At 45.3% G+C, this 21,303-nt stretch overlaps 1 protein-coding gene across 1 annotated transcript in view; it reads right to left on the bottom strand.

Moving 5' to 3' along the window:
* Positions 1 to 21,303, bottom strand: part of LOC138248867 (zinc finger protein 586-like) — a 109,988-nt gene that overhangs the window by 60,620 nt on the left and 28,065 nt on the right. Inside the window, exon 5 of the mRNA XM_069202829.1 lies at positions 292 to 384. Coding sequence (XP_069058930.1) covers positions 292 to 384 — 93 coding nt within the window. The remainder of the gene's footprint in view (positions 1 to 291; positions 385 to 21,303) is intronic.

The raw sequence follows: 21,303 nt of genomic DNA, 5'->3' as shown, positions 1-21,303 counted from the left end.
TACCACTGTTTGCAATTAACAAAGGTATCTTGTGAGTAGTATCTTCATGACTGTGAAATCTCAGCACATAAAGATAGGACTTTCACAAGGACACCGTCAATGCTTCCGGTCATCTCAGATTTCACACGATCCACAAAACAACCCCACTCTCCTCTCTTACATGGTCGCTGAATTAAGAGCTATGATATTCAGCTTTCCTTGTAAGATAGTCTAGTAAACCTTTGGGAATAAAGCAAGATTAGGGAATACATTTTAACCATCGGTTTTACGCTAAAAGCTGATCTGGCTCACCTGCATTTCCTTGTTCATCCTCAGACCCTTGATGGAAAAGTGCTTTGTTTTCATCAATAAAGCTCTGTGAAATCACAGTTGTAATGATATGACCTGCAAGAAACAAACAATAATAGGAACAATTCTATGATATCTCAGCGGAGCTCATGCAGAGGTGAATGAAACACTGAACAGTGACTGTTCTGCAATGCCATCTGTGTGCATATTACGCAGGATGTAATAGGCATGGGTGGGATCCAGGCTATTTTCCATGCGCCACTTCACATAACTGTGTGCAACGGACATTAAACACACATCTGATTCATACAGATACTGAAAGACTTTCTGGTGTTAAAGAGTAGATTGCGGCTTTACTTCCCTTTTATACTTTTGCTCGCACAAGTAATTCTGATAAGACAACGCAGATTTGAGTCTTGTTTCATATTCCTGTATGGCCTTGGCTCTTTCTATTACACCATTGCGCCCAAGTCACTAAACTCATAATACCCAATTTAGAGTTATTAGCCAACCACTAAATCAACACGAAAACAGCAGAATACCTAGACTACCCCCAGTTTTTTTTTTTTTTAACACACTGGCATTGTGGCCTAAATGTGAAAAGTATGAGGATCCCTGGACTAATGAAAGTCTATTGCTACTTGAATTTCCTGTCTACCAAATAGTAATCAGTAGTGAGAGCAAATAAGTTGCAACTGTGACCCCCCCACCAAATGACAACCCTGCTTTGTAAATACAAACGAATGACTGACAGACACTCTTCTTTGGAGCTGAGTGGATGTGAATGGCTACAGCACAAGATCCATTATGGTACAACTGTAGATTATGAGGGCCAGAAATACTGCTGCTCTGTATTTTGATACCCAAGATACTCACTTTGACCGTTTTTATTTGCTAGGGTGTTGCAATTAATCAGTACAGACGGCACTCGAGGGTTAGGTGCAACAGTGTTCACAGCACTGGGAGGTAAGTGACAGTGCCCCCTACAGTTACTGCCCAATAACTACCAGCTCCCCCAGAATCCATAGAAATCAGGCCTCACACTGGTAGGAGCAGCAAAAACTTTCATTAGACTGCCTAAATTTTTTCTGACACACAATATTTAAATAGCTTGTATACGGACTGTACAATTATTTCACAATATATTTCAGTAGTTAGGAAAGCACATTTTTTGTAATTCTCTGTGTGATGAAAAAGACTTTCATAGGACGGAAACAAATAACACTCCACTTGGTGATGTGGAGGTGATAAGTATTTTGCTGAAACCCAATTTCCACACAGTGCCTCCTTCTTTAAAACCAAAGCACTACGAGTTTTAGTATTTAGTAATGGAAGATACAAAAGAATAGCAGTGTTTCTACGTCAACAATAATCACCAAATCACCATGAACTCATAAAACATTGTTGTTTGCACTCTAACATGCATGTTGCTCTAGGGCGGTGGAATCAGTCTGTTATTCTCAAAGAGTGATTAAGGAGGTATGTAAACATTTGTGCATATGAATAAACTTTAATAGTCTGAGGACAGGTTCATGAGCAGATGGGACTACGAGCACACAAAGAGAGCACAATCATCAGGAGATGTATCCGTTACTCCCACAATTACAGGAAGCATTAGGACAATTGCCAAAGAAGGCGCTGAAAAGATTAGTTCCTGCTCAAATAAAAAATATTTTAGTGGGTCAATCACACCAGAGGTGGCCTCAAGAACAGGATGCTGGCAAATGTTAGTATAATGGCAAAGATGCTCTCGATGATTAATTCCTGATCAACTAACATTTGTAAAAGATCACTGAATTCCTGGATTCCAAGACACTAGGAGTGCTAGATCGCAGTCATGGTCCTTGAGACGTGCCTCTGAGGAGCCAGAAGCTTTGTAAACAATGTTTAGGCACCAAATGGCTTCAATATGCTTAATCGTTCTGCAGACAGTCACATGGAGAATAATGTCATTGCATTAGCATGGAGGAGACTGACCTGGCTGGTCATCCGCTGCCTCACCAGGAGCAACCTGCAGGGAGGGCAACCCCAGAGGGCAGATGCTCACAAGTAAGACTCAGGCAGAGTACAGGCTAGATGGATGTTTGAAAGTTTTACCAGACGCACAGAGAAGGGAGAAACTTGTGCTGGGTGTGAACTGCTGTGCAACATCAGGTCTTCCACGTGCACAAAGGTGAGTCAGGAGCATAGATGTCTGAAGCAAAGTACTGATGGCTACTCTCAGTGCTCTGTGGGAGATCAGTAGTTTCTGACACACAAAGACCGGACACTCCCTTTTAACCACGAATACCTGGGTGAATAAAATGCTTGTTTTTCTCTCTTTAGAAAGGGAAAGCAGGGCCTCAATGGTGGACCCTTGGGACTGGAGGCAGAGGAGTAAGTCGACCACACCAGGCAAGGGATGGATACCAGACAAAAGGCTTTGGTGGAGGAGCTGGAGGGTTTTCATTTTTCGTGGTTGCTTTGAAGGACACCTCAATAAAGGAAAAATTAGGACCTGGGTTCGAGAATCAAATCAACCTGTGGCAGCTAACGAGACTAGCCTACATCCTAGCTTGAGAAAAAAAAAAGAACCTGCATGCCTCTCTCAGCTGCATATATGCAGCTTTGGATTCCTACTAAATGCGTAAACAGTGTATCGGAGACCAACGGAAGTGCGCCACACGTGCACCCCCTGAATGCTCTCTTCAGGTCCTCAACCCTTTTGATAAACAGGCAGGCCTCGAGACATCTACTCGCCATTTTATCAGGGCGAGCTATTTTTAGGGACTACTAACCCGTTCTGGTGAGCTGACAAAGAATAGGTGTTCTATTAACTCAGAATCTGAATAAGAATGAAAATGTCACTTTCCCAGTGTACATCTGTTTGTGGCATGTAGTGCTGCAGATTCACATGCTATGCATAGATTCCACCATCTAGTAGTGGGCCAGGAGTGTTACAAGTTGTTTTTCTCCGAAGAAGTCTTTTATTCGAGCCACAGGATCGAGTGACACCTCCTCTCGGTCATATTGCGCATGGGCATCGACTCCTTTGTTAGATTGTTTTCCCGCAAAAGGATGTAGGGAGGAGTGAGAGTGAAAGACTGTAAATGTGCTACAAAATGTAATAAGTAAATAAGATGTCCATGCAAATGTAAATATGTATACATATGTACAAATAAGGCACTGCAACGACTACAGGCTTCTGGGGAGGAGCGGGGATGCAGGTGAATCTGCAGCACTACATGCCACGAACAGATGTACACTGGGTAAGTGACATGTTCAGTTCGATGGCATGTGTAGCTGCAGATACACATGCTATGCATAGACTGAAAAGCAGTTCTTCTGCCCAAAATATGCAGTGGCTAGCCTGTAGGAGTTGAAGTTGTTTCTAATAATGTTCTTAGTACAGCTTGACCAACACTGGCCTGTTGCTTTGAAAATACATCCACACAGTAATGCTTTGTAAATGTATGCGGTGTAGACCATGTAGCAGCTTTGCATATGTCTGCCATTGGTATGTTTCCTAAAAATGCCATAGAAGCACCTTTTTTCCTGGTGGAATGAGCTTTAGGAGTTATCAAAAGTTGTTGCTTTGCTTTAAAGTAACATGTTTCAATACATCTTACAATCCATCTAGCTAATCCTTGTTTAGAGATAGGATTTCCTTTATGTGGTTGTTGAAAAGCAATGAAAAGTGGTTAATTTATACTAAACTCTTTTGTTTTATCTACATAATAGTTTAGAGCTCTTTTAAGGTCAAGAGTGTGAAGGGCTCTTTCAGCAGTTGAATCTGGCTGTGGGAATAAGACTGACAATTCCACTGTTTGGTTAATGTGAAAAGGAGAGACTACCTTTGGCAAGAATTTTGGATTAGTTTTAAGTACAACTTTATGCTTGTGTACTTGGAAAAAAGGTTCCTCTAGAGTGAATACATGTATTTCACTAACTCTTCTTAATGAAGTAATTGCTACTAAGAAAGCAACTTCCCAAGTTAAAAATTGAACCCCACACGAATGTATGGGTTCAAATGGTGGCCCCATTAGTCTTGTGAGTACAATATTTTCATTTCAAGAAAGAACTGGTGGGGTTCTTGGAATAATACGTTTTAGTCCTTCTATGAAGGCTTTAATAACTGGAACTCTAAAGAGAGAGGTATGTTGTATAGTTTGTAAGTATGCTGATATAGCAGTAAGATTAATTTTAATATATGAGAAAGCTAAATGTGCCTTTTGTAAATGAAGTAGGTAGGATACAATATCTTGTATTGATGCTGTAAGTGGGTCAATATTTTTAGATTCACAGTAATAAACAAAACTTTTCCACTTGTTAGCATAACACTGTCTAGTTGTGGGTTTGCATGCTTGTTTGAGAACTTCCATACATTCTAAAGGAAGTTGCAAGTATCCAAATTCTATTACTTCAGGAGCCAAATTGCTAAGTCGAGAGCACTGGGATTGGGATGTCTGATTTGACCTTTGCTTTGAGTTAACAAATCCGGTCTGTTTGGAAGTTTGAAGTGAGGTACTACAGACAGATCTAGAAGTGTTGTGTACCAATGTTGTTGTTCCCGCGTGGGGGCTATGAGTATCACGGCGAGAGAAGTTTGACACAGCCTGACAAAGCGGGAGAGGGGGGGAAAGCGTAAGCAAATATCCCTGACCAGTTGATCCACAGACAGAGGGTGTGGGTGCCTGGATGCGAAGTTTTGGCATTTTGCATATTCGCTTGTTGCGAAGAGGTCTATTTCTGGTGTTCCCCACCTTTGAAAGTACTGCTTAGCAGGTCAGCTAGCTGATTGTGTATTCCTGGGATGTATTCTGCTAGTAAGTAAATGTGATTGTGAAGAACAAGTTACTTACCTTCGGTAACGCTTTTTCTGGTGGATACACTAGCTACCTGTGGGTTCATCACCTTATGAATTCGATCCTTGTGCCAGCATCCGACGGAAAGTCTTCTTCCTAGCTGTCTACGTCGACGAGGACGTCATAATGTCACGGCTCCACGTGACTCCGTCTGACGTCAACGTGCCAATAAGAGGTCCTCGTCGGCGTACTGACGTCAGTTTCACCTCATTTTTTTCGTGCCCTTAAGGCAAACAGGTGTAAACCGACCATGAAAAATTATATTTAATATAGAAAGATATACTGTAGGAAGTTGGCTCTGTATGTGCTATTTCAAAGTAAGGAATAGCATGCACAGAGTCCAAGGGTTCCCCTTAGAGGTAAAATAGTGGTAAAAAGAGATAATACTAATGCTCTATTTTGTGGTAGTGTGGTCGAGCAGTAGGCTTATCCAAGGAGTAGTGTTAAGCATTTGTTGTACATACACATAGACAATAAATGAGGTACACACACTCAGAGACAAATCCAGCCAATAGGTTTTGTATAGAAAAATATCTTTTCTTAGTTTATTTTAAGAACCACAGGTTCAAATTTAGCATGTAATATCTTGTTTGAAAGGTATTGCAGGTAAGTACATTAGGAACTTTGAATCATTTCAATTGCATGTATACTTTTCAAGTTATTCACAAATAGCTATTTTAAAAGTGGACACAGTGCAATTTTCACAGTTCCTGGGGGAGGTAAGTTTTTGTTAGTTTTACCAGGTAAGTAAGACACTTACAGGGTTCAGTTCTTGGTCCAAGGTATCCCACCGTTGGGGGTTCAGAGCAACCCCAAGGTTACCACACCAGCAGCTCAGGGCCGGTCAGGTGCAGAGTTCAAAGTGGTGCCCAAAAACGCATAGGCTTCAATGGAGAGAAGGGGGTGCCCCGGTTCCAGTCTGCCAGCAGGTAAGTACCCGCGTCTTCGGAGGGCAGACCAGGGGGGTTTTGTAGGGCACCGGGGGGGACACAAGCCCACACAGAAATTTCACCCTCAGCGGCGCAGGGGCGGCCGGGTGCAGTGTTAGAACAAGTGTCGGGTTCGCAATGGAAGTCAATGAGAGATCAAGGGATCTCTTCAGCGCTGCAGGCAGGCAAGGGGGGCTTCCTCGGGGAAACCTCCACTCGGGCAAGGGAGAGGGGCTCCTGGGGGTCACTTCTGCAGTGAAAGTCCGGTCCTTCAGGTCCTGGGGGCTGCGGGTGCAGGGTCTTTTCCAGGCGTCGGGACTTAGGTTTCAGAGAGTCGCGGTCAGGGGAAGCCTCGGGATTCCCTCTGCAGGCGGCGCTGTGGGGGCTCAGGGGGGACAGGTTTTGGTACTCACAGTCGTAGAGTAGTCCGGTGAATCTGCAGCGACTAATGTCACGAACAGATGTACACTGGGTAAGTGACATTTTCCGTTCGATGGCATGTGTAGCTGCAGATACACATGCTGTGCATAGACTAGTAAGCAGTTATCTCCCCAAAAGCGGTGGTTCAGCCTGTAGGAGTTGAAGTTGTTTGAAATAATGTTCGTAGTACAGCTTGACCTACTGTGGCTTGTTGTGCCGTTAACACATCTACACAGTAGTGTTTGGTAAATGTATGAGGCGTAGACCATGTTGCTGCCTTACATATTTCGTTCATTGGAATATTTCCTAGAAAGGCCATGGTAGCACCTTTTTTTCTGGTTGAGTGTGCCTTTGGTGTAATAGGCAGGTCTCTCTTTGCTTTAAGATAGCAGGTTTGAATACACTTAACTATCCATCTAGCAATGCCTTGTTTAGAAATTGGATTCCCTGTATGAGGTTTTTGGAAAGCAATAAATAGTTGTTTTGTTTTTCGAATTAGTTTTGTTCTGTCAATGTAGTACATTAGTGCTCTTTTGATGTCTAATGTATGCAGTGCTCTTTCAGCTACAGAATCTGGCTGTGGGAAGAACACTTGTAATTCTACCGTTTGATTCAAGTGGAACGGTGAGATCACTTTTGGTAACATTTTTGGATTTGTCCGTAGAACTACTTTATGCTTGTGTATTTGAATTAATGGTTCTTGTATGGTAAATGCTTGAATTTCACTCACTCTTCTTAGAGATGTGATGGCAATAAAAAATGCAACTTTTCAAGTTAAATATTGCATTTCACAAGAGTGCATGGGCTCAAAAGGTGGACCCATGAGTCGTGTTAAGACAATGTTGAGGTTCCATGAAGGAACTGGTGGTGTTCGTGGTGGTATAATTCTCTTTAGGCCTTCCATAAATGCTTTTATGACTGGTATCCTAAATAATGAAGTTGAGTGCGTAATTTGCAGGTAGGCTGAAATTGCGGTCAGATGTATCTTTATTGAAGAGAAAGCTAGCTTTGACTTTTGCAATTGTAGTAAGTATCCTACTATATCTTTGGCAGGTGCGTGTAAGGGTTGAGTTTGATTATTATGGCAGTAATAAACAAATCTTTTCCACTTATTTGCATAGCAGTGTCTAGTGGTAGGTTTCCTAGCTTGTCTTATGACCTCCATACATTCTTGTGTGAGGTCTAAGTGTCCGAATTCTAGGATTTCAGGAGCCAAATTGCTAGATTCAGCGATGCTGAATTTGGATGTCTGATCTGTTGTTTGTGTTGTGTTAACAGATCTGGTCTGTTTGGTAGTTTGACATGAGGTACTACTGAGAGGTCTAGTAGTGTTGTGTACCAAGGTTGTCTTGCCCATGTCGGTACTATTAGTATGAGTTTGAGTTTGTTTTGACTCAATTTGTTTACTAGATATGGAAGGAGTGGGAGAGAGGGAAAAGCGTATGCAAATATCCCTGACCAGCTCATCCATAACGCATTGCCCTGAGACTGATCTTGTGGGTACCTGGATGCGAAGTTTTGGCATTTTGAGTTTTCTTTTGTTGCAAATAGATCTATTTGTGGTGTTCCCCACATTTGGAAGTAAGTGCTTAGTATTTGGGGGTGAATCTCCCATTCGTGGATCTGTTGGTGATCCCGAGAGAGATTGTCTGCTAACTGGTTCTGAATTCCTGGAATAAATTGTGCTATTAGGCGAATGTGGTTGTGAATCGCCCAATGCCATATTTTCTGTGTTAGGAGACACAACTGTGTCGAGTGTGTGCCTCCCTGTTTGTTTAGGTAATACATTGTTGTCATGTTGTCTGTTTTGACAAGAATGTGTTTGTGTCTTATTATGGGTTGAAATGCTTTGAGCGCTAGAAATACCGCTAACAGTTCTAAGTGATTTATGTGAAACTGTTTTTGCTGTATGTCCCATTGTCCTTGGATGCTGTGTTGATTGAGGTGTGCTCCCCACCCTATCATGGAAGCATCTGTTGTTATTACGTATTGTGGCACTGGGTCTTGGAAAGGCCGCCCTTGGTTTAAATTTATACTGTTCCACCATTGAAGCAAGATGTATGTTTGGCGGTCTATCAACACCAGATCTAGAAGCTGACCCTGTGCTTGTGACCATTGTGATGCTAGGCACTGTTGTAAGGGCCGCATGTGCAACCTTGCGTTTGGGACAATGGCTATGCATGAAGACATCATGCCTAGTAGTTTCATCACCAGTTTGACTTGTATCTTTTGATTTGGATACATGGTCTGTATCACATTGTGAAATGTGTGAACTCTTTGTGGACTTGTAGTGGCAATCCCTTTTGCTGTGTTGATTGTTGCTCCTATGTATTGCTGTGTTTGACACGGCAGAAGGTGTGACTTTGTGTAATTGATTGAGAAACCTAGTTTGTGGAGGATTTCTATGACATATTTTGTGTGTTGTGAACACCGTCTTAGCGTGTTGGTTTTGATTAACCAATCGTCTAGGTACGGGAACACATGTATTTGCTGCCTTCTGATATGTGCAGCTACTACTGCTAGGCATTTTGTAAAAACTCTTGGTGCAGTTGTTATTCCGAATGGCAACACTTTGAATTGGTAATGTATCCCTTGGAATACAAACCTTAGGTACTTTCTGTGTGAAGGATGTATTGGTATATGGAAATATGCATCTTTTAGGTCTAGTGTTGTCATGTAGTCTTGTTGTTTGAGCAGTGGGATTACGTCTTGTAATGTAACCATGTGAAAGTGATCTGATTTGATGTAGGCATTTAATGTTCTGAGATCTAGTATAGGTCTCAGACTCTTGTCTTTTTTGGGTATCAGAAAGTACAGGGAGTAAACTCCTGTGTTTATTTGTTGTTTTGGTACTAACTCTATTGCTTCTTTTTGTAGCAATGCCTGAACTTCTAGTCCTAGAAGATCTATATGTTGTTTTGACATATTGTGTGTTTTCGGTGGGATGTTTGGAGGGAATTTGAGAAATTCTATGCAATAACCATGCTGGATAATTGCTAAGACCCAAGTGTCTGTTGTTATTTCCTCCCAATGTTTGTAAAACTTGGTTAGTCTCCCCCCCACAGGTGTTATGTGTTGGGGATTTGTGACCTTGAAGTCACTGCTTGTTTGGAGGAGTTTTGGGACTTTGGAACTTTCCTCTATTCCTTTGAAATTGTCCCCCTCTATATTGTCCCCGAAAACCTCCCCGCTGATACTGGCTCTGGTAAGTGGGCTTTGTTTGTGAGGTTGTGGCTTCTGTGGTTTGCCCTCGAAACCCCCCTCGAAATTGTGTCTTTCGAAATGTGCCTCTGCTCTGTGGGGAGTAGAGTGCGCCCATGGCTTTGGCCGTGTCAGTGTCTTTCTTAAGTTTTTCGATCGCAGTGTCCACCTCCGGCCCAAACAACTGCTGTCCGTTGAATGGCATATTCAGCACAGCTTGCTGTATCTCTGGTTTAAATCCTGATGTACGCAGCCATGCATGTCTCCTTATTGTTACAGCTGTGTTGACAGTTCTAGCAGCTGTGTCTGCAGCATCCATTGCTGACCGTATCTGATTATTGGAGATACCCTGTCCTTCTTCTACTACTTGCTGCGCTCTTTTTTGGAACTCCTTGGGTAAATGTTCAATAAGGTGTTGCATCTCATCCCAATGGGCCCTATCATATCTGGCTAGCAAAGCTTGCGAATTTGCAATACGCCACTGGTTTGCTGCCTGTGCCGCCACCCTTTTGCCTGCAGCATCGAATTTTCAACTTTCTTTATCTGGAGGTGGTGCATCTCCTGAAGTATGAGAGTTGGCTCTTTTGCGCGCTGCTCCCACTAACTGTTAGCTGTTGTGTAATGTACACTGGGTCTGTTGGTGGCGGTTTATATTTTTTATCTACTCTTGGAGTAATGGCTCTCCCTTTAACAGGCTCCTCAAACACTTGTTTGGAGTGTTTTAGCATTCCGGGTAGCATAGGAACACTCTGATATTGGCTGTGTGTGGACGACAGTGTATTAAAAAGAAAGTCGTCTTCAATGGGCTCTGAATGAAGGCTGACATTATGAAATGCAGCTGCTCTTGACACCACCTGTGCGTAGCCTGTACTATCCTCTGGTGGCGATGGTTTAGCTGGATAGCATTCTGGACTATTATCTGACACTGGTGCGTCATAAAGGTCCCATGCGTCAGGTTCATCTTGACTCATTCCTGTATGAGTTGGGGATTGCATCATTGGTGGAGTTGCTACCGGTGATGGTTGCAGAGAGTGATGTGGGGATGATGGCGGTGTTACTTGTTTAGCCACCTTTGCGTGTGGCTGTTTGTCTTTGTCTTGGTAGGCAAGCTTGCGTTTCATTTTGACTGGAGGAAGAGTGCTGATCTTCCCTGTATCTTTTTGAATAAAGAGCCGTCTTTGTGTGTGATCTGGCTCTATTGCCTGTAATTCCTGTCCAAATCTATGTGTCTTCATTTGTGTGGACAGTCCTTGTTCCTCAGTGTAGGAACTTGTTTTCGGTTCCGAGGCCGGATATTTTGGTACCGAAACCTTTTCGGCTGCTTTTTTCAGCTCCGACGAAACCTTTTTTACTTTCGGCGTCGTACTCTCTCGGTGCCGACCCGTTTCGGTGCCGCTGTCTCGGTGCCGAATCTTCTCTGAGCCACTATCTCGGGCCCGAGATTGCTGTGTGCCGGTATCTCGACCGGAGTCGGATGACTTGGAGACCAGCTCGCCCTTTTTCGGTGCCGATGAACGGTCACCTACTTTTCGGGTTAAGCCATGGCCTGTTGGCGGTGGCGTCCCCTGGGCTTTAGCGCTTTTCTCGTGAGTTCTTGGTTTCAACGTCTTACTCACGGTTTTCGGCGTTTCCTCGGGATCGATCTCCTCAGAGTCCGACTCCTGGGTGGAGAATGTTTCTTCCTCCTCCTCAAAACGCTCTTGTCCTGTCGGCGCCGACGCCATTTGCAGTCTTCTTGCTCTTCGGTCCCTGAGTGTCTTCCTGGACCGAAACGCTCGACAGGCCTCACAAGTATCCTCCTTGTGTTCTAGTGACAAACACAAGTTACAGCCCAGATGTTGATCTGTATATGGATACTTGTTATTGCATTTTGGACAGAAGCGGAATGGGGTCCGTTCCATCAGCCTTAAAGAGACACGTGGCCGGGCCGACCAGGCCCCGACGGGAATGGAAGAAAACCCCGAAGGGCCACCGGAGCTCTTCTTAATTCGGTGTCGATCTGTTGTAACTAACCCTATACCGAACGCAAACAATACCGACGATTTTTCCGAGATTCTAACTAACTTTCCGTCCCGAAACACGGAGCGAAAAGGAACACGCCCGAACCCGATGGCGGAAAAAAAACAATCTAAGATGGAGTCGACGCCCATGCGCAATGGAGTCGAAATGGGAGGAGTCCCTCGGTCTCGTGACTCGAAAAAAGACTTCTTCGAAGAAAAACAACTTGTAACACTCCGAGCCCAACACCAGATGGCGGGATGTGCACAGCATGTGTATCTGCAGCTACACATGCCATCGAACATATATATATATATATATATATATATATATATATATACACATACATACATACAAATATATAAATATAAGAAGAAATATTAAACCAAAAACTGCAAGATAACTGCGAAATCAGGCAGGCAACGGGGAGGCGGGAGGGACCGTGAGGAATCCACAGGTAGCTAGTGTATCCACCAGAAAAAGCGTTACCGAAGGTAAGTAACTTGTTCTTCTGATGGATACAACTACCTGTGGATTCCTCACCTTATGAATAGAGTCCCAAGCAGTACCGCACTCGGTGGTGGGTGCCCGCCTGATTACACCAAGAAATCTTGCAATACCGAGCGAGCAAAATGACCGTCCCTCCTCATCTCAGAGTCTAAACAGTAATGTTTCACGAAAATATGGAGGGACGCCCAAGTTGCCGCTTTACATATATCTATTAATTAATGGAACTCCCCTCGCCAGAGCCGAGGATGCAGATTTAGCTCTAGTAGAGTGGGCCCTGATACCTCTGCCAAAGAGTAACAGATCTTGATACACAAGATGACCCACCTGGAGAGTGTTCTTTTCTGAACCGCTCTGCCCTTTCGCTGACCAGCATATCCAACGAACAGTTGCTCATCTAAACGAAAGTCCTTAGTCCTTTCTAGGTAAAAACTCAGGGCCCTCTTACGGTCCAACCTATGGAGTCTCTCTTCTTCTTTAGACAGGTGGGGAGGAGGGTAAAACGCAGGAAGAGTGATAGTTTGCCCTATATGAAAAGGGGTGACAACTTTCGGTAGAAAAGCAGTCCTGGTTTTTAGAACCACTTTATCAGGGAAAAACATGGTGAAAGGAGGCTTCACAGAAAGGGCCTGAAGCTCTCCAATCCTTCTGGCAGAAGTAATTGCGATTAAGAAAATGGTCTTCAAGGCTGAATATCTCAATGGACATGAATGCATGGGCTCAAAAGGCGAACCCATTAAGAATGTTAAAACAAGATTTAAGTCCCACTGAGGCATATGAAAAGGAGTAGGAGGAAAGCTATTCACCAAACCCTTAAGAAACCTATGTACAATTGGAGACTTGAATAAAGATGGCTGGTCCGGAAGGCAAAGAAACGCCGACAGAGCTGCCAAGTAACCCTTAACTGTAGCTATCGCACAGCCTTTCTTCGCCAAACTAAGAACAAACAAAAGTACATCTGAAAGATGGGCCTTTAAGGGATCTTTTTAGTTCTCTCCACACCACAGCACAAATTTTGCCCACCTTCCGGCATAAATAGATTTAGTGGAGTGTCGCCTGGACGATAGTATAACATCCACTACATCCGGTGGGAGAGAAAAGGAATTCAGGTTGCCCCGTTCAATCTCCAGGTATGAAGGTGCAGGCTCTGGAGGTGGGGGTGTAAAACCTGCCCCTGCGATTGAGAGAGGAGATCTTCCCTGAGCGGGAGACGGAGCGGAGGGCACTGAGAGAGTTGAAGCAGGTCTGTATACCATACCCTTCTCGGCCAGTCCGGTGCCACCAAGATGACTTGGGCCCGGTCTTGACGAACCTTCCTCAAAACCCGAGGAATCAAGGGTATGGGGGGGGGGGGAAACGCGTAAAGCAACTGGCCGGTCCAGGACATCTGAAACGCGTCCCCCAAAGCCCCTTGCATCGGATACTGTAGGCTGCCGAATAACGGGCAATGCGCGTTCTCCCGAGTGGCGAATAAATCCACCTGAGGAGTACCCCACATCTCGAAGATGTGGAGGACTAGATCCGGATGGAGACGCCACTCGTGATCCAATGAGAAGTGACGACTGAGAACGTCCACACGTACATTCAACACTCCGGCCAAATGATTTGCCATCAAGCAAATCTGATGGTCCTGAGCCCAGGACCACAGTCGGAGGGCTTTTCGGCAGAGAAGATACGACCCCACACCTCCCTGCTTGTTTATATACCACATTGCGGTAGTGTTGTCCGTCAGGATCTGAACTGACTGACCGCGAAGAGAAGGGAGGAAGGCCTTGAGCGCCAAACGTACCGCCCGCAATTCCAACAGATTGATATGCAACATCCGTTCCGCTGGAGACCAATGACCCTTGATCTCCAGGTCCCCCAGATGAGCTCCCCACCCTAGAGTGGAAGCATCCGAAATCACTGTGGCCACTGGAGGGGTCAGTGAAAATGGTTTCCCTTGAGAAAGGTTGCCGTCCTCTGCCCACCAAAGAAGATCCGCTACAGCGTTCTTGGAGATCTTTATTGTGTCTCTGAGATCTCCCTTGTGCTGGAACCACTGTCTGCGGAGGCACCACTGAAGAGCCCGCATATTCCAGCGAGAGTGAGTGACCAACAGAATGCAAGAAGCAAACAGACCTAGCAGGCGTAAGACCTTGAGGACTGGAACTGCCGCTCCACTTTGAAACAAAGGAATCAGCGCCTGAATGTCCCGAACCCGCTGAGGCGGAGGGTAGGCCCGAAACATTGTCGTGTCCAGTACTGCCGCTATGAACAGGAGGCGTTGAGAAGGCTCCAGGTGAGATTTGGGTACGTTTACCGAAAAACCCAGATCGAACAACAACTGGGTTGTCATTCGCAGATGAGACAACACAAGCTCTGGAGACTTGGCTTTGATCAACCAATCGTCCAGGTAGGGAAAAAACGCTACTTCCCTCTTTCTGAGATGTGCTGCAACAACTGCCATCACCTTTGCGAAAACCCGGGGTGCTGAAGTAAGTCCAAACGGAAGGACCGCAAACTGGTAATGTTGCGATCCGACCACAAAACGGAGATACTTCCTGTGCGACTTGATTATGGGAACATGAAAGTACGCGTCCTGCAAGTCGACAGACACCATCCAGTCTCCTTCGTTCAACGCCAATAGTACCTGCGCTAGGGTCAGTATTTTGAATTTTTCCTGCTTGAGGAACAAATTCAAAATCCTCAAGTCTAGGATCGGCCGCAACCGACCATCCACTTTGGGAATCAGGAAATATCTCGAGTAACAACCCTGACCCCTTTCCTGCAACGGCACCAACTCTATAGCGCCCTTTGCCAACATGGTTACAACCTCCTGTTGCAACAACAGAAGATGGTCTTCTGATCAAAAGGAGGGACGGGGGGAAAGGGAGGAGGGAACTCCTGAAAGGGGAGAGCATAGCCCTTTTCCACAATTCCTAGCACCCACGAGTCCGTTGTAAATGACCTCCATTTCTGTAGAAAAAGACTCAACCTTCCCCCTACAGGAGAAGTATGACTGATAAAATGGGGAAAACTAGGGCTGCTTCTGCTGTTGTCCACCAGAGGAGGATGAAGAAGAAGAGAGCTGCTGGGCTGGACCTCTAGCCCTACCCCGCCCTCTAAAGGCACGATAGGGCGGATTGGCAGGCTGCTGGGCATAAGATTGGGACCTTCGAAAGGCAGAGCCTCTAACAAATCCTCGAAACCTACGAAAAGGTCTGTACGATGTAGTAGAAGGGGCCTGTAAACCCAGGGACTTAGCTGTAGCCCGACAGTCCTTAAACCGTTCAAGGGCAGAGTCTGCCTTGTCCCCAAATAGCTTTTCCCCATCAAACGGAAGGTCCATTGAAGTGGATTGTACATCTGATGAGAAACCCGAAGACCTTAACCAGGCATGCCTTCTCGTAGCCATCGATCTCCATCCTCTTGGATTCACTGTCAGTCGTTACACCTGGGAATGTACCGGGGGCAGACTTTGCCGAACATGATGCCTGAACCACCAAGCTCTCCGGAGTAGGGTGACAAGACAGAAAAACTGGATCTCCTGGGGCACTTCTATGCCTCCTCGCCACTGCCCTGTTCACAGCAGGAGATGTAACCAGCTTTTTCCATAGGTCTAAAATGGGCTCTGTCAAAGCCTCATTGAAAGGCAGCAAAGGGTCAGCACTGGAGGAAGATGGATGAAGAACCTCTGTAAGCAGGTTAGTCTTTACTTCTGCCGTGGACAAAGGCAAATCCAGATCCTCACCACCGCATGGAAGGAGGCGGCCTCCTCAGTAAACTCCCCCGGAGACGCAATGTCCCACTCCGGGGAAGTATCCAAACCACTTGCAGTGGCAAAACCCTGGAAGTCATCGGAAGGCTCTATCTCACCTTCCTCAAGCCTTCTGTATTCTTCCTCCTCCAGAAGTCTCAATGCCTTCCTCCGAGATCTAAGATGAGTTTCCAGAGCCGGCGTCGACAAGGAAACCATCGACGCCGACGATCTCAAACCCCGAACCGGTTCAGGAAGGCTCCTAGATTCAACCGGCGTCGGTGCCGGTGCCGACCCGAAGTCGGCAGATGACCTTCTTGAAGCCGAATGGACGGAAGGAGATGGAGCCGGTCTGGATGAGGCCATCAATGACGCCGGATGGCGCGGAGAAGGAGTCGGTTGACATGCCGACGGATCCACGGTCCCAGGCAAAGGACTCTTGCCAGGGGAGACCCCCGGTGCCGAACCACCAGTCTCTGAAGGGCAGAAGGGCATGAATGGAGCAGCCCTGTACGACGCCGGCGAGCCCAAATTGAAAGCCAATGGCCCCGTGGGACCCACCGGTGCACCAGCAGGGGCCATGGATTGAAAAACAGCATACATCGCATTCAAAAATGCGGCCGGATCCATCCCTGGAGTCGGAAAAGCTGGGTACTGCTGTGCAGATGTCTGCTGAGCATCAGGGTCCATCGGCGCCGGTGAAAGGTGAGGACTACCTTGAGTGACCTCATAAACTGAAGGAGCCGGTGACAACCCCAGACTCTCCGGCTGAGGCGTGACTGTAGGACTCATCTCCCACGTCTTCTGGCGCCGTGACGAACGAGACCTTGACCTCGATCGACTCCTCGATCGGCTCCGCTCCGAACGGCGCCGAGAGTCATGATGACGCCGCTTCTTATGTTTTTTGGGAGAAGCATGGGAGGAAACCTTCTTGTGTCCCTTCTTCTTTGCCTTGGCTAAGAAGAGCTTCGCCTCACGTTCCTTCAGAGCTTTCGGATTCATGCTCTGGCACGAAGAACAACCTTCCACATCATGTTCGGAGCTTAAACACCAAATACAGTCCGAATGGGGGTCGGTCACTGACATCCGACCCCCGCATTCCCTACACGGCTTGAAACCGGACTTCTTCGGAGGCGACATTGTAACTTCGAGAAATCGTTACAGTTACCAACGGGCCAGGAAGAAAAACCGTTGGCGTCGAAGAACGGAAAAAAGGAAAACTGACGTCAGTACGCCGACGAGGACCTCTTATTGGCACGTTGACGTCAGTTGCCATTATGACGTCCTCGTCGACGTAGACAGCTAGGAAGAAGATTTTCCGTCAGATATTGGCGCAAGGATCAAATTCATAAGGTGAGGAATCCACAGGTAGTTGTATCCATCAGAATTGCCCATTTCCAAATTGTTTGGGCTAGAAGAGACAGTTGAGATGAATGTGTCCCCCCTTGTTTCTTCAAATAATACATGGCTTTCATATTGTCTGCTTTTATCAAGACAGTTTTGTGTTTGAGAAGGGGTTGAAAAGCTTTTAGGGCAAGGAACACAGCTAACAATTCTAAATGGTTTATGTGATAAGTTAACTGTTTTGAATTCCATTCCCCTTGTATGGTAAGGTTGTTGAGATGAGCTCCCCAACCTATCACTGATGCATCTGTTGTTATTGTGGTCTGAGGTACAGGGTCCTGAAAAGACCGCCCCTTCATTAAATTGCTGTGATTCCACCATTGAAGGGACTTGTGTGTCTGGCGGTCTAACAACACTAGATCTTGCAATTGACCCTGTGCTTGAGACCATTGCTGTGAGAGACACTGTTGTAGTGTTCTCATATTTAATCTTGCATGCAGTACTATTGCTATGCAGGATTCCGTCATTCCCAATAGTCTCATGATAAACCTTACCGTGTAATGTTGATTTGACTGCATTTGTGGTATGAGTTTTTGGAAAGCTTGTATCCTTTGTGTATTTGGATAGGCGAAGGCTTTTTACGTATTGAGAATAGCACCTAGGTAAGGTTGAATCTGTGCTGGTTGAAGATGAGATTTTTGGTAATTGATAGTGAACCCTAAAGTGTGTAGGGTTTGTATTGTGTATTGAGTGTGTTGTTGACATTGTGCAATAGTGCTTGATTTTATTAGCCAATCGTCTAGATAAGGAAAGATATGTATTTGTTGTCTTCTTAGGTAAGCTGCTACTACCGTTAGACAGTTTGTGAATACTCTTGGAGCTGTTGTTATGCTAAATGGAAGACCTTTGAATTGGTAGTGCTTTCCCGCTATCACAAACCTTAGGTATTTATGCAGTCATGTAATCTTGTTTCTGTAGTAGCGGAATGATGCCCTGCAGTCACCATGTGAAAGTGTACTGACAGGATATACAGATTTAGTGGTCTGAGATCTAGAAAGGGTCTGAGAGTGCCATCTTTTTAGGGAATGAGGAAGTATAGTGAATATACCCCTGTTCCGTGTTGAGATTTTGGTACTAATTCTATTGCACCTTTTAGTAATAGCGATTGTACCTCTTGTTGTAATAGAACGCTGTGTTCTGGGGACAACCTGCGATAACGAGGAGGAATGTTTGGAGGAGTTGAAATCAGTTCTAGGCAATAACCTTGTCGGATAATTGAAAGTACGCATTGGTCTGTGGTGATATTTTGCCATTGGGAGTGGAATTGCTGCAGTCTGTCCCCCGCAGGAGATGCGTGGGGTTGTGGCATGCTTATGAAGTCACTGTTTTGATGGAGTGGTGACACTTTTGGAGGCCTGGAATTTTCCTCTGGCTCGAAGTGTTGGCCTCTAGAAGAGCCTCTAAATGTTCCTCTTTGGTTTTGTTGCTGGCCCTGTTGATGCTGGGAGGTGGAAGCATCTGTAGATTGGGGCTTGAAGCCTCCCATAAATGGTTGTTTACGAAAGGAGCATCTATAAAAGGTGTTGTGTATAGAGCGCCCATTGCTTTTGCAGTGTCTGAATCTTTCCGGAGTTTTTCGATTGTTGTGTCAACCTCAGGACCAAATAGGTGTTTTTTCTCGAATATCATATTGAGCACTGCTTGTTGTATTTCTGACTTGAAACCAGAGGATTTTAACCATGCATGTCTACGTATGGTTATGGCAGCATTCACGCTCCTATCTGCTGTATCTGCAGCATCAAGAGCAGGCCTTATTTGATTGTTGCTTACTGCCTAACCTTCTTCAACAATTTGCTGAGCCCTTTTTGATGTTCTTTTGGCAGGTGTTGTAACAATTCCTGCATTTCGTCCCAGTGTGCCCTAACGTATCTTGCTAGCAAGGCTTGTGAACTGGCAATGCGCCATTGGTTAGCTGTCTATGTAGCTACCCTCTTACCAGCAGCGTCAAACTTTCTGCTTTCTGTGTCAGGGGGAGGGGTAGCCCCTGAAGACTGGCTATTTGCCCTTTTTCTAGCAGCACTGACGACAACAGAGTCTGGTGGTACCCAATGCGTGATGTAAGCTGGGTCTGTAGGTCCAGGCTTGTATTTTTTGTCTATACGTGGCGTTAAAATCCTAGCCTTAACCGGTTCTTTAAATATTTTGTCTGCATGCCTGAGCATGCCAGGCAGCATTGGCAGGCACTGGTAACTTGAATGTGTGGAGGATAGTGTATTGAAAATGAAATCCTCTTCTAAGGGCTCACTATTCATAAGTACCCCATGGTACGCAGCTGCCCTTAAAATGACCTGTGTGCATGCTGTTGTATCTTCTGGTGGTGAAGGTTTGGAAGGATAGAAGTCTGGGTCATTTAGTGGTATGGGATCTGAATCATACAAATCCCAGGGATCCATTGTATCACCATGCAAATAAGTGTGAGAGTGTGTTGGTGAAGGCAATGGTGGTGGGCTAACAGGTGGTGGTGAGAAAGAAAGTTGTGGCAAATGAGGTAGAGAATTTTGCAAAGGTAATGGCTTCTTCTTTCTTTTAAAGTTCTTTGCTGGTGGTGGAGCAGTATCAAGATGTTATTGAAATGACAACTTTCTCTTTGTTTGTGGAGGAGGTGAAGCAATGATCCTGCCAGTCTCTTTGTGGATGTGAATCCTTGTTTTTTTGGCATCCATGATCTCAAGTATAGGCTGAATGTCTGAATCTTCAGAAATCTATTTTGATGTTTTTGGAGATTTAGAGGACTGTTTATCGAATGTCTTGGAGCTCTGTATTAATCGGCTCGAAAGTCCTTGTTCCTCTGTATACGAATATTTTTTCAGGTCCGAAGCTGACAATTTTTTCGGTACCGAAGATAAAGCCTGTGGTTTTGGCTCTGAAGCTGGACATCGAACTTTCGGCTCCGAAGAGTGTGAACGCTGGCTCGGTTCGGATGTGGAGCTTTTGATAGATTTGCTAGACTCAGACATCAAAGGCGGTGTGGCCTTTTTCGGTGCCGAACCTGAAAGTCAGTCGCCTACTATTTTCTTTCGGATGGAACCATAGCTCTCTGGCAGTGGTGCACCCAAGGCCTTAACTGGTCATTTGGTAGTGGGCATAGGGGCAGTTGTACTCACATGCTGAGCCGCAGTGATTCGTTGGCTATCTTCCCCCAAGTCATCTTGAGAGTCGGTGTCCTGAATGGAAACTGCCGTCTGGGCCTGATCTTCCTCTATGGTGTCGATGTACTCTGTATTTTTTAGACGTCGTCTCAAGTCTTTTGGCTCTCCGGTCACGCAGTGTCTTTTTCGACCGGAACGACCGACAGGCTTCACAGTCTTCTTCTCCATGATTGGGAGAGAGAGAGAGAGATTACAAACCATGTGTTGATCTGTATATGGAAATTTCGCGAGGCATCAAGGACGGAATCGGAATGGAGTCCGATCCATCAGGCTTTGCGTGGTAGGCCTGAACAGGCCCAAGTTGGGCGCACGTGCCCAAAAGGGCATTTTTTGGTTTTCAACTGTACTATCGGCTCGACTATAGATGGAAAACACAATCGAAACAATACCTATGGTTAAATAGAGATATATAAAGTTTCTGAATCGAAAATCTCGGAGCGAGAGGAAACACATCCGAACCAGACAGCGGAAAGAAAACAATCTAACAAAGGAGTCGATGCCCATGCGCACTATGATCGAGAGGAGTCACTCGATCCCGGGACTCGAAAAAAAGACTTCTTCGAAGAAAAACAACTTGTAACACTAGATGGTGGAATCTATGCATAGCATGTGTAGCTGCAGCTACACATGCCATTGAACATAAAGATACGTTAAATCTTACTTTTATCTTAACACATTTTCTCTGTGTTCAAAGACAGATAACATGTCAGCTTACACCTTACAACTTGCTGCTTATTTTATCCTGGAGATTGGCATTTCCTTCTCTGACTGCAACATTAGAGGATTTTGTGAAGTGAACTGTGCAGTACAAGGAGTGTGATGTG

Source organism: Pleurodeles waltl, chromosome 8 (assembly GCF_031143425.1).
Source record: "Pleurodeles waltl isolate 20211129_DDA chromosome 8, aPleWal1.hap1.20221129, whole genome shotgun sequence".
Lineage (NCBI taxonomy): Eukaryota > Metazoa > Chordata > Amphibia > Caudata > Salamandridae > Pleurodeles > Pleurodeles waltl.
The sequence above is the reverse complement of the archived record's forward strand: the minus strand, read 5'-3'. Positions and strand labels throughout refer to the sequence as shown.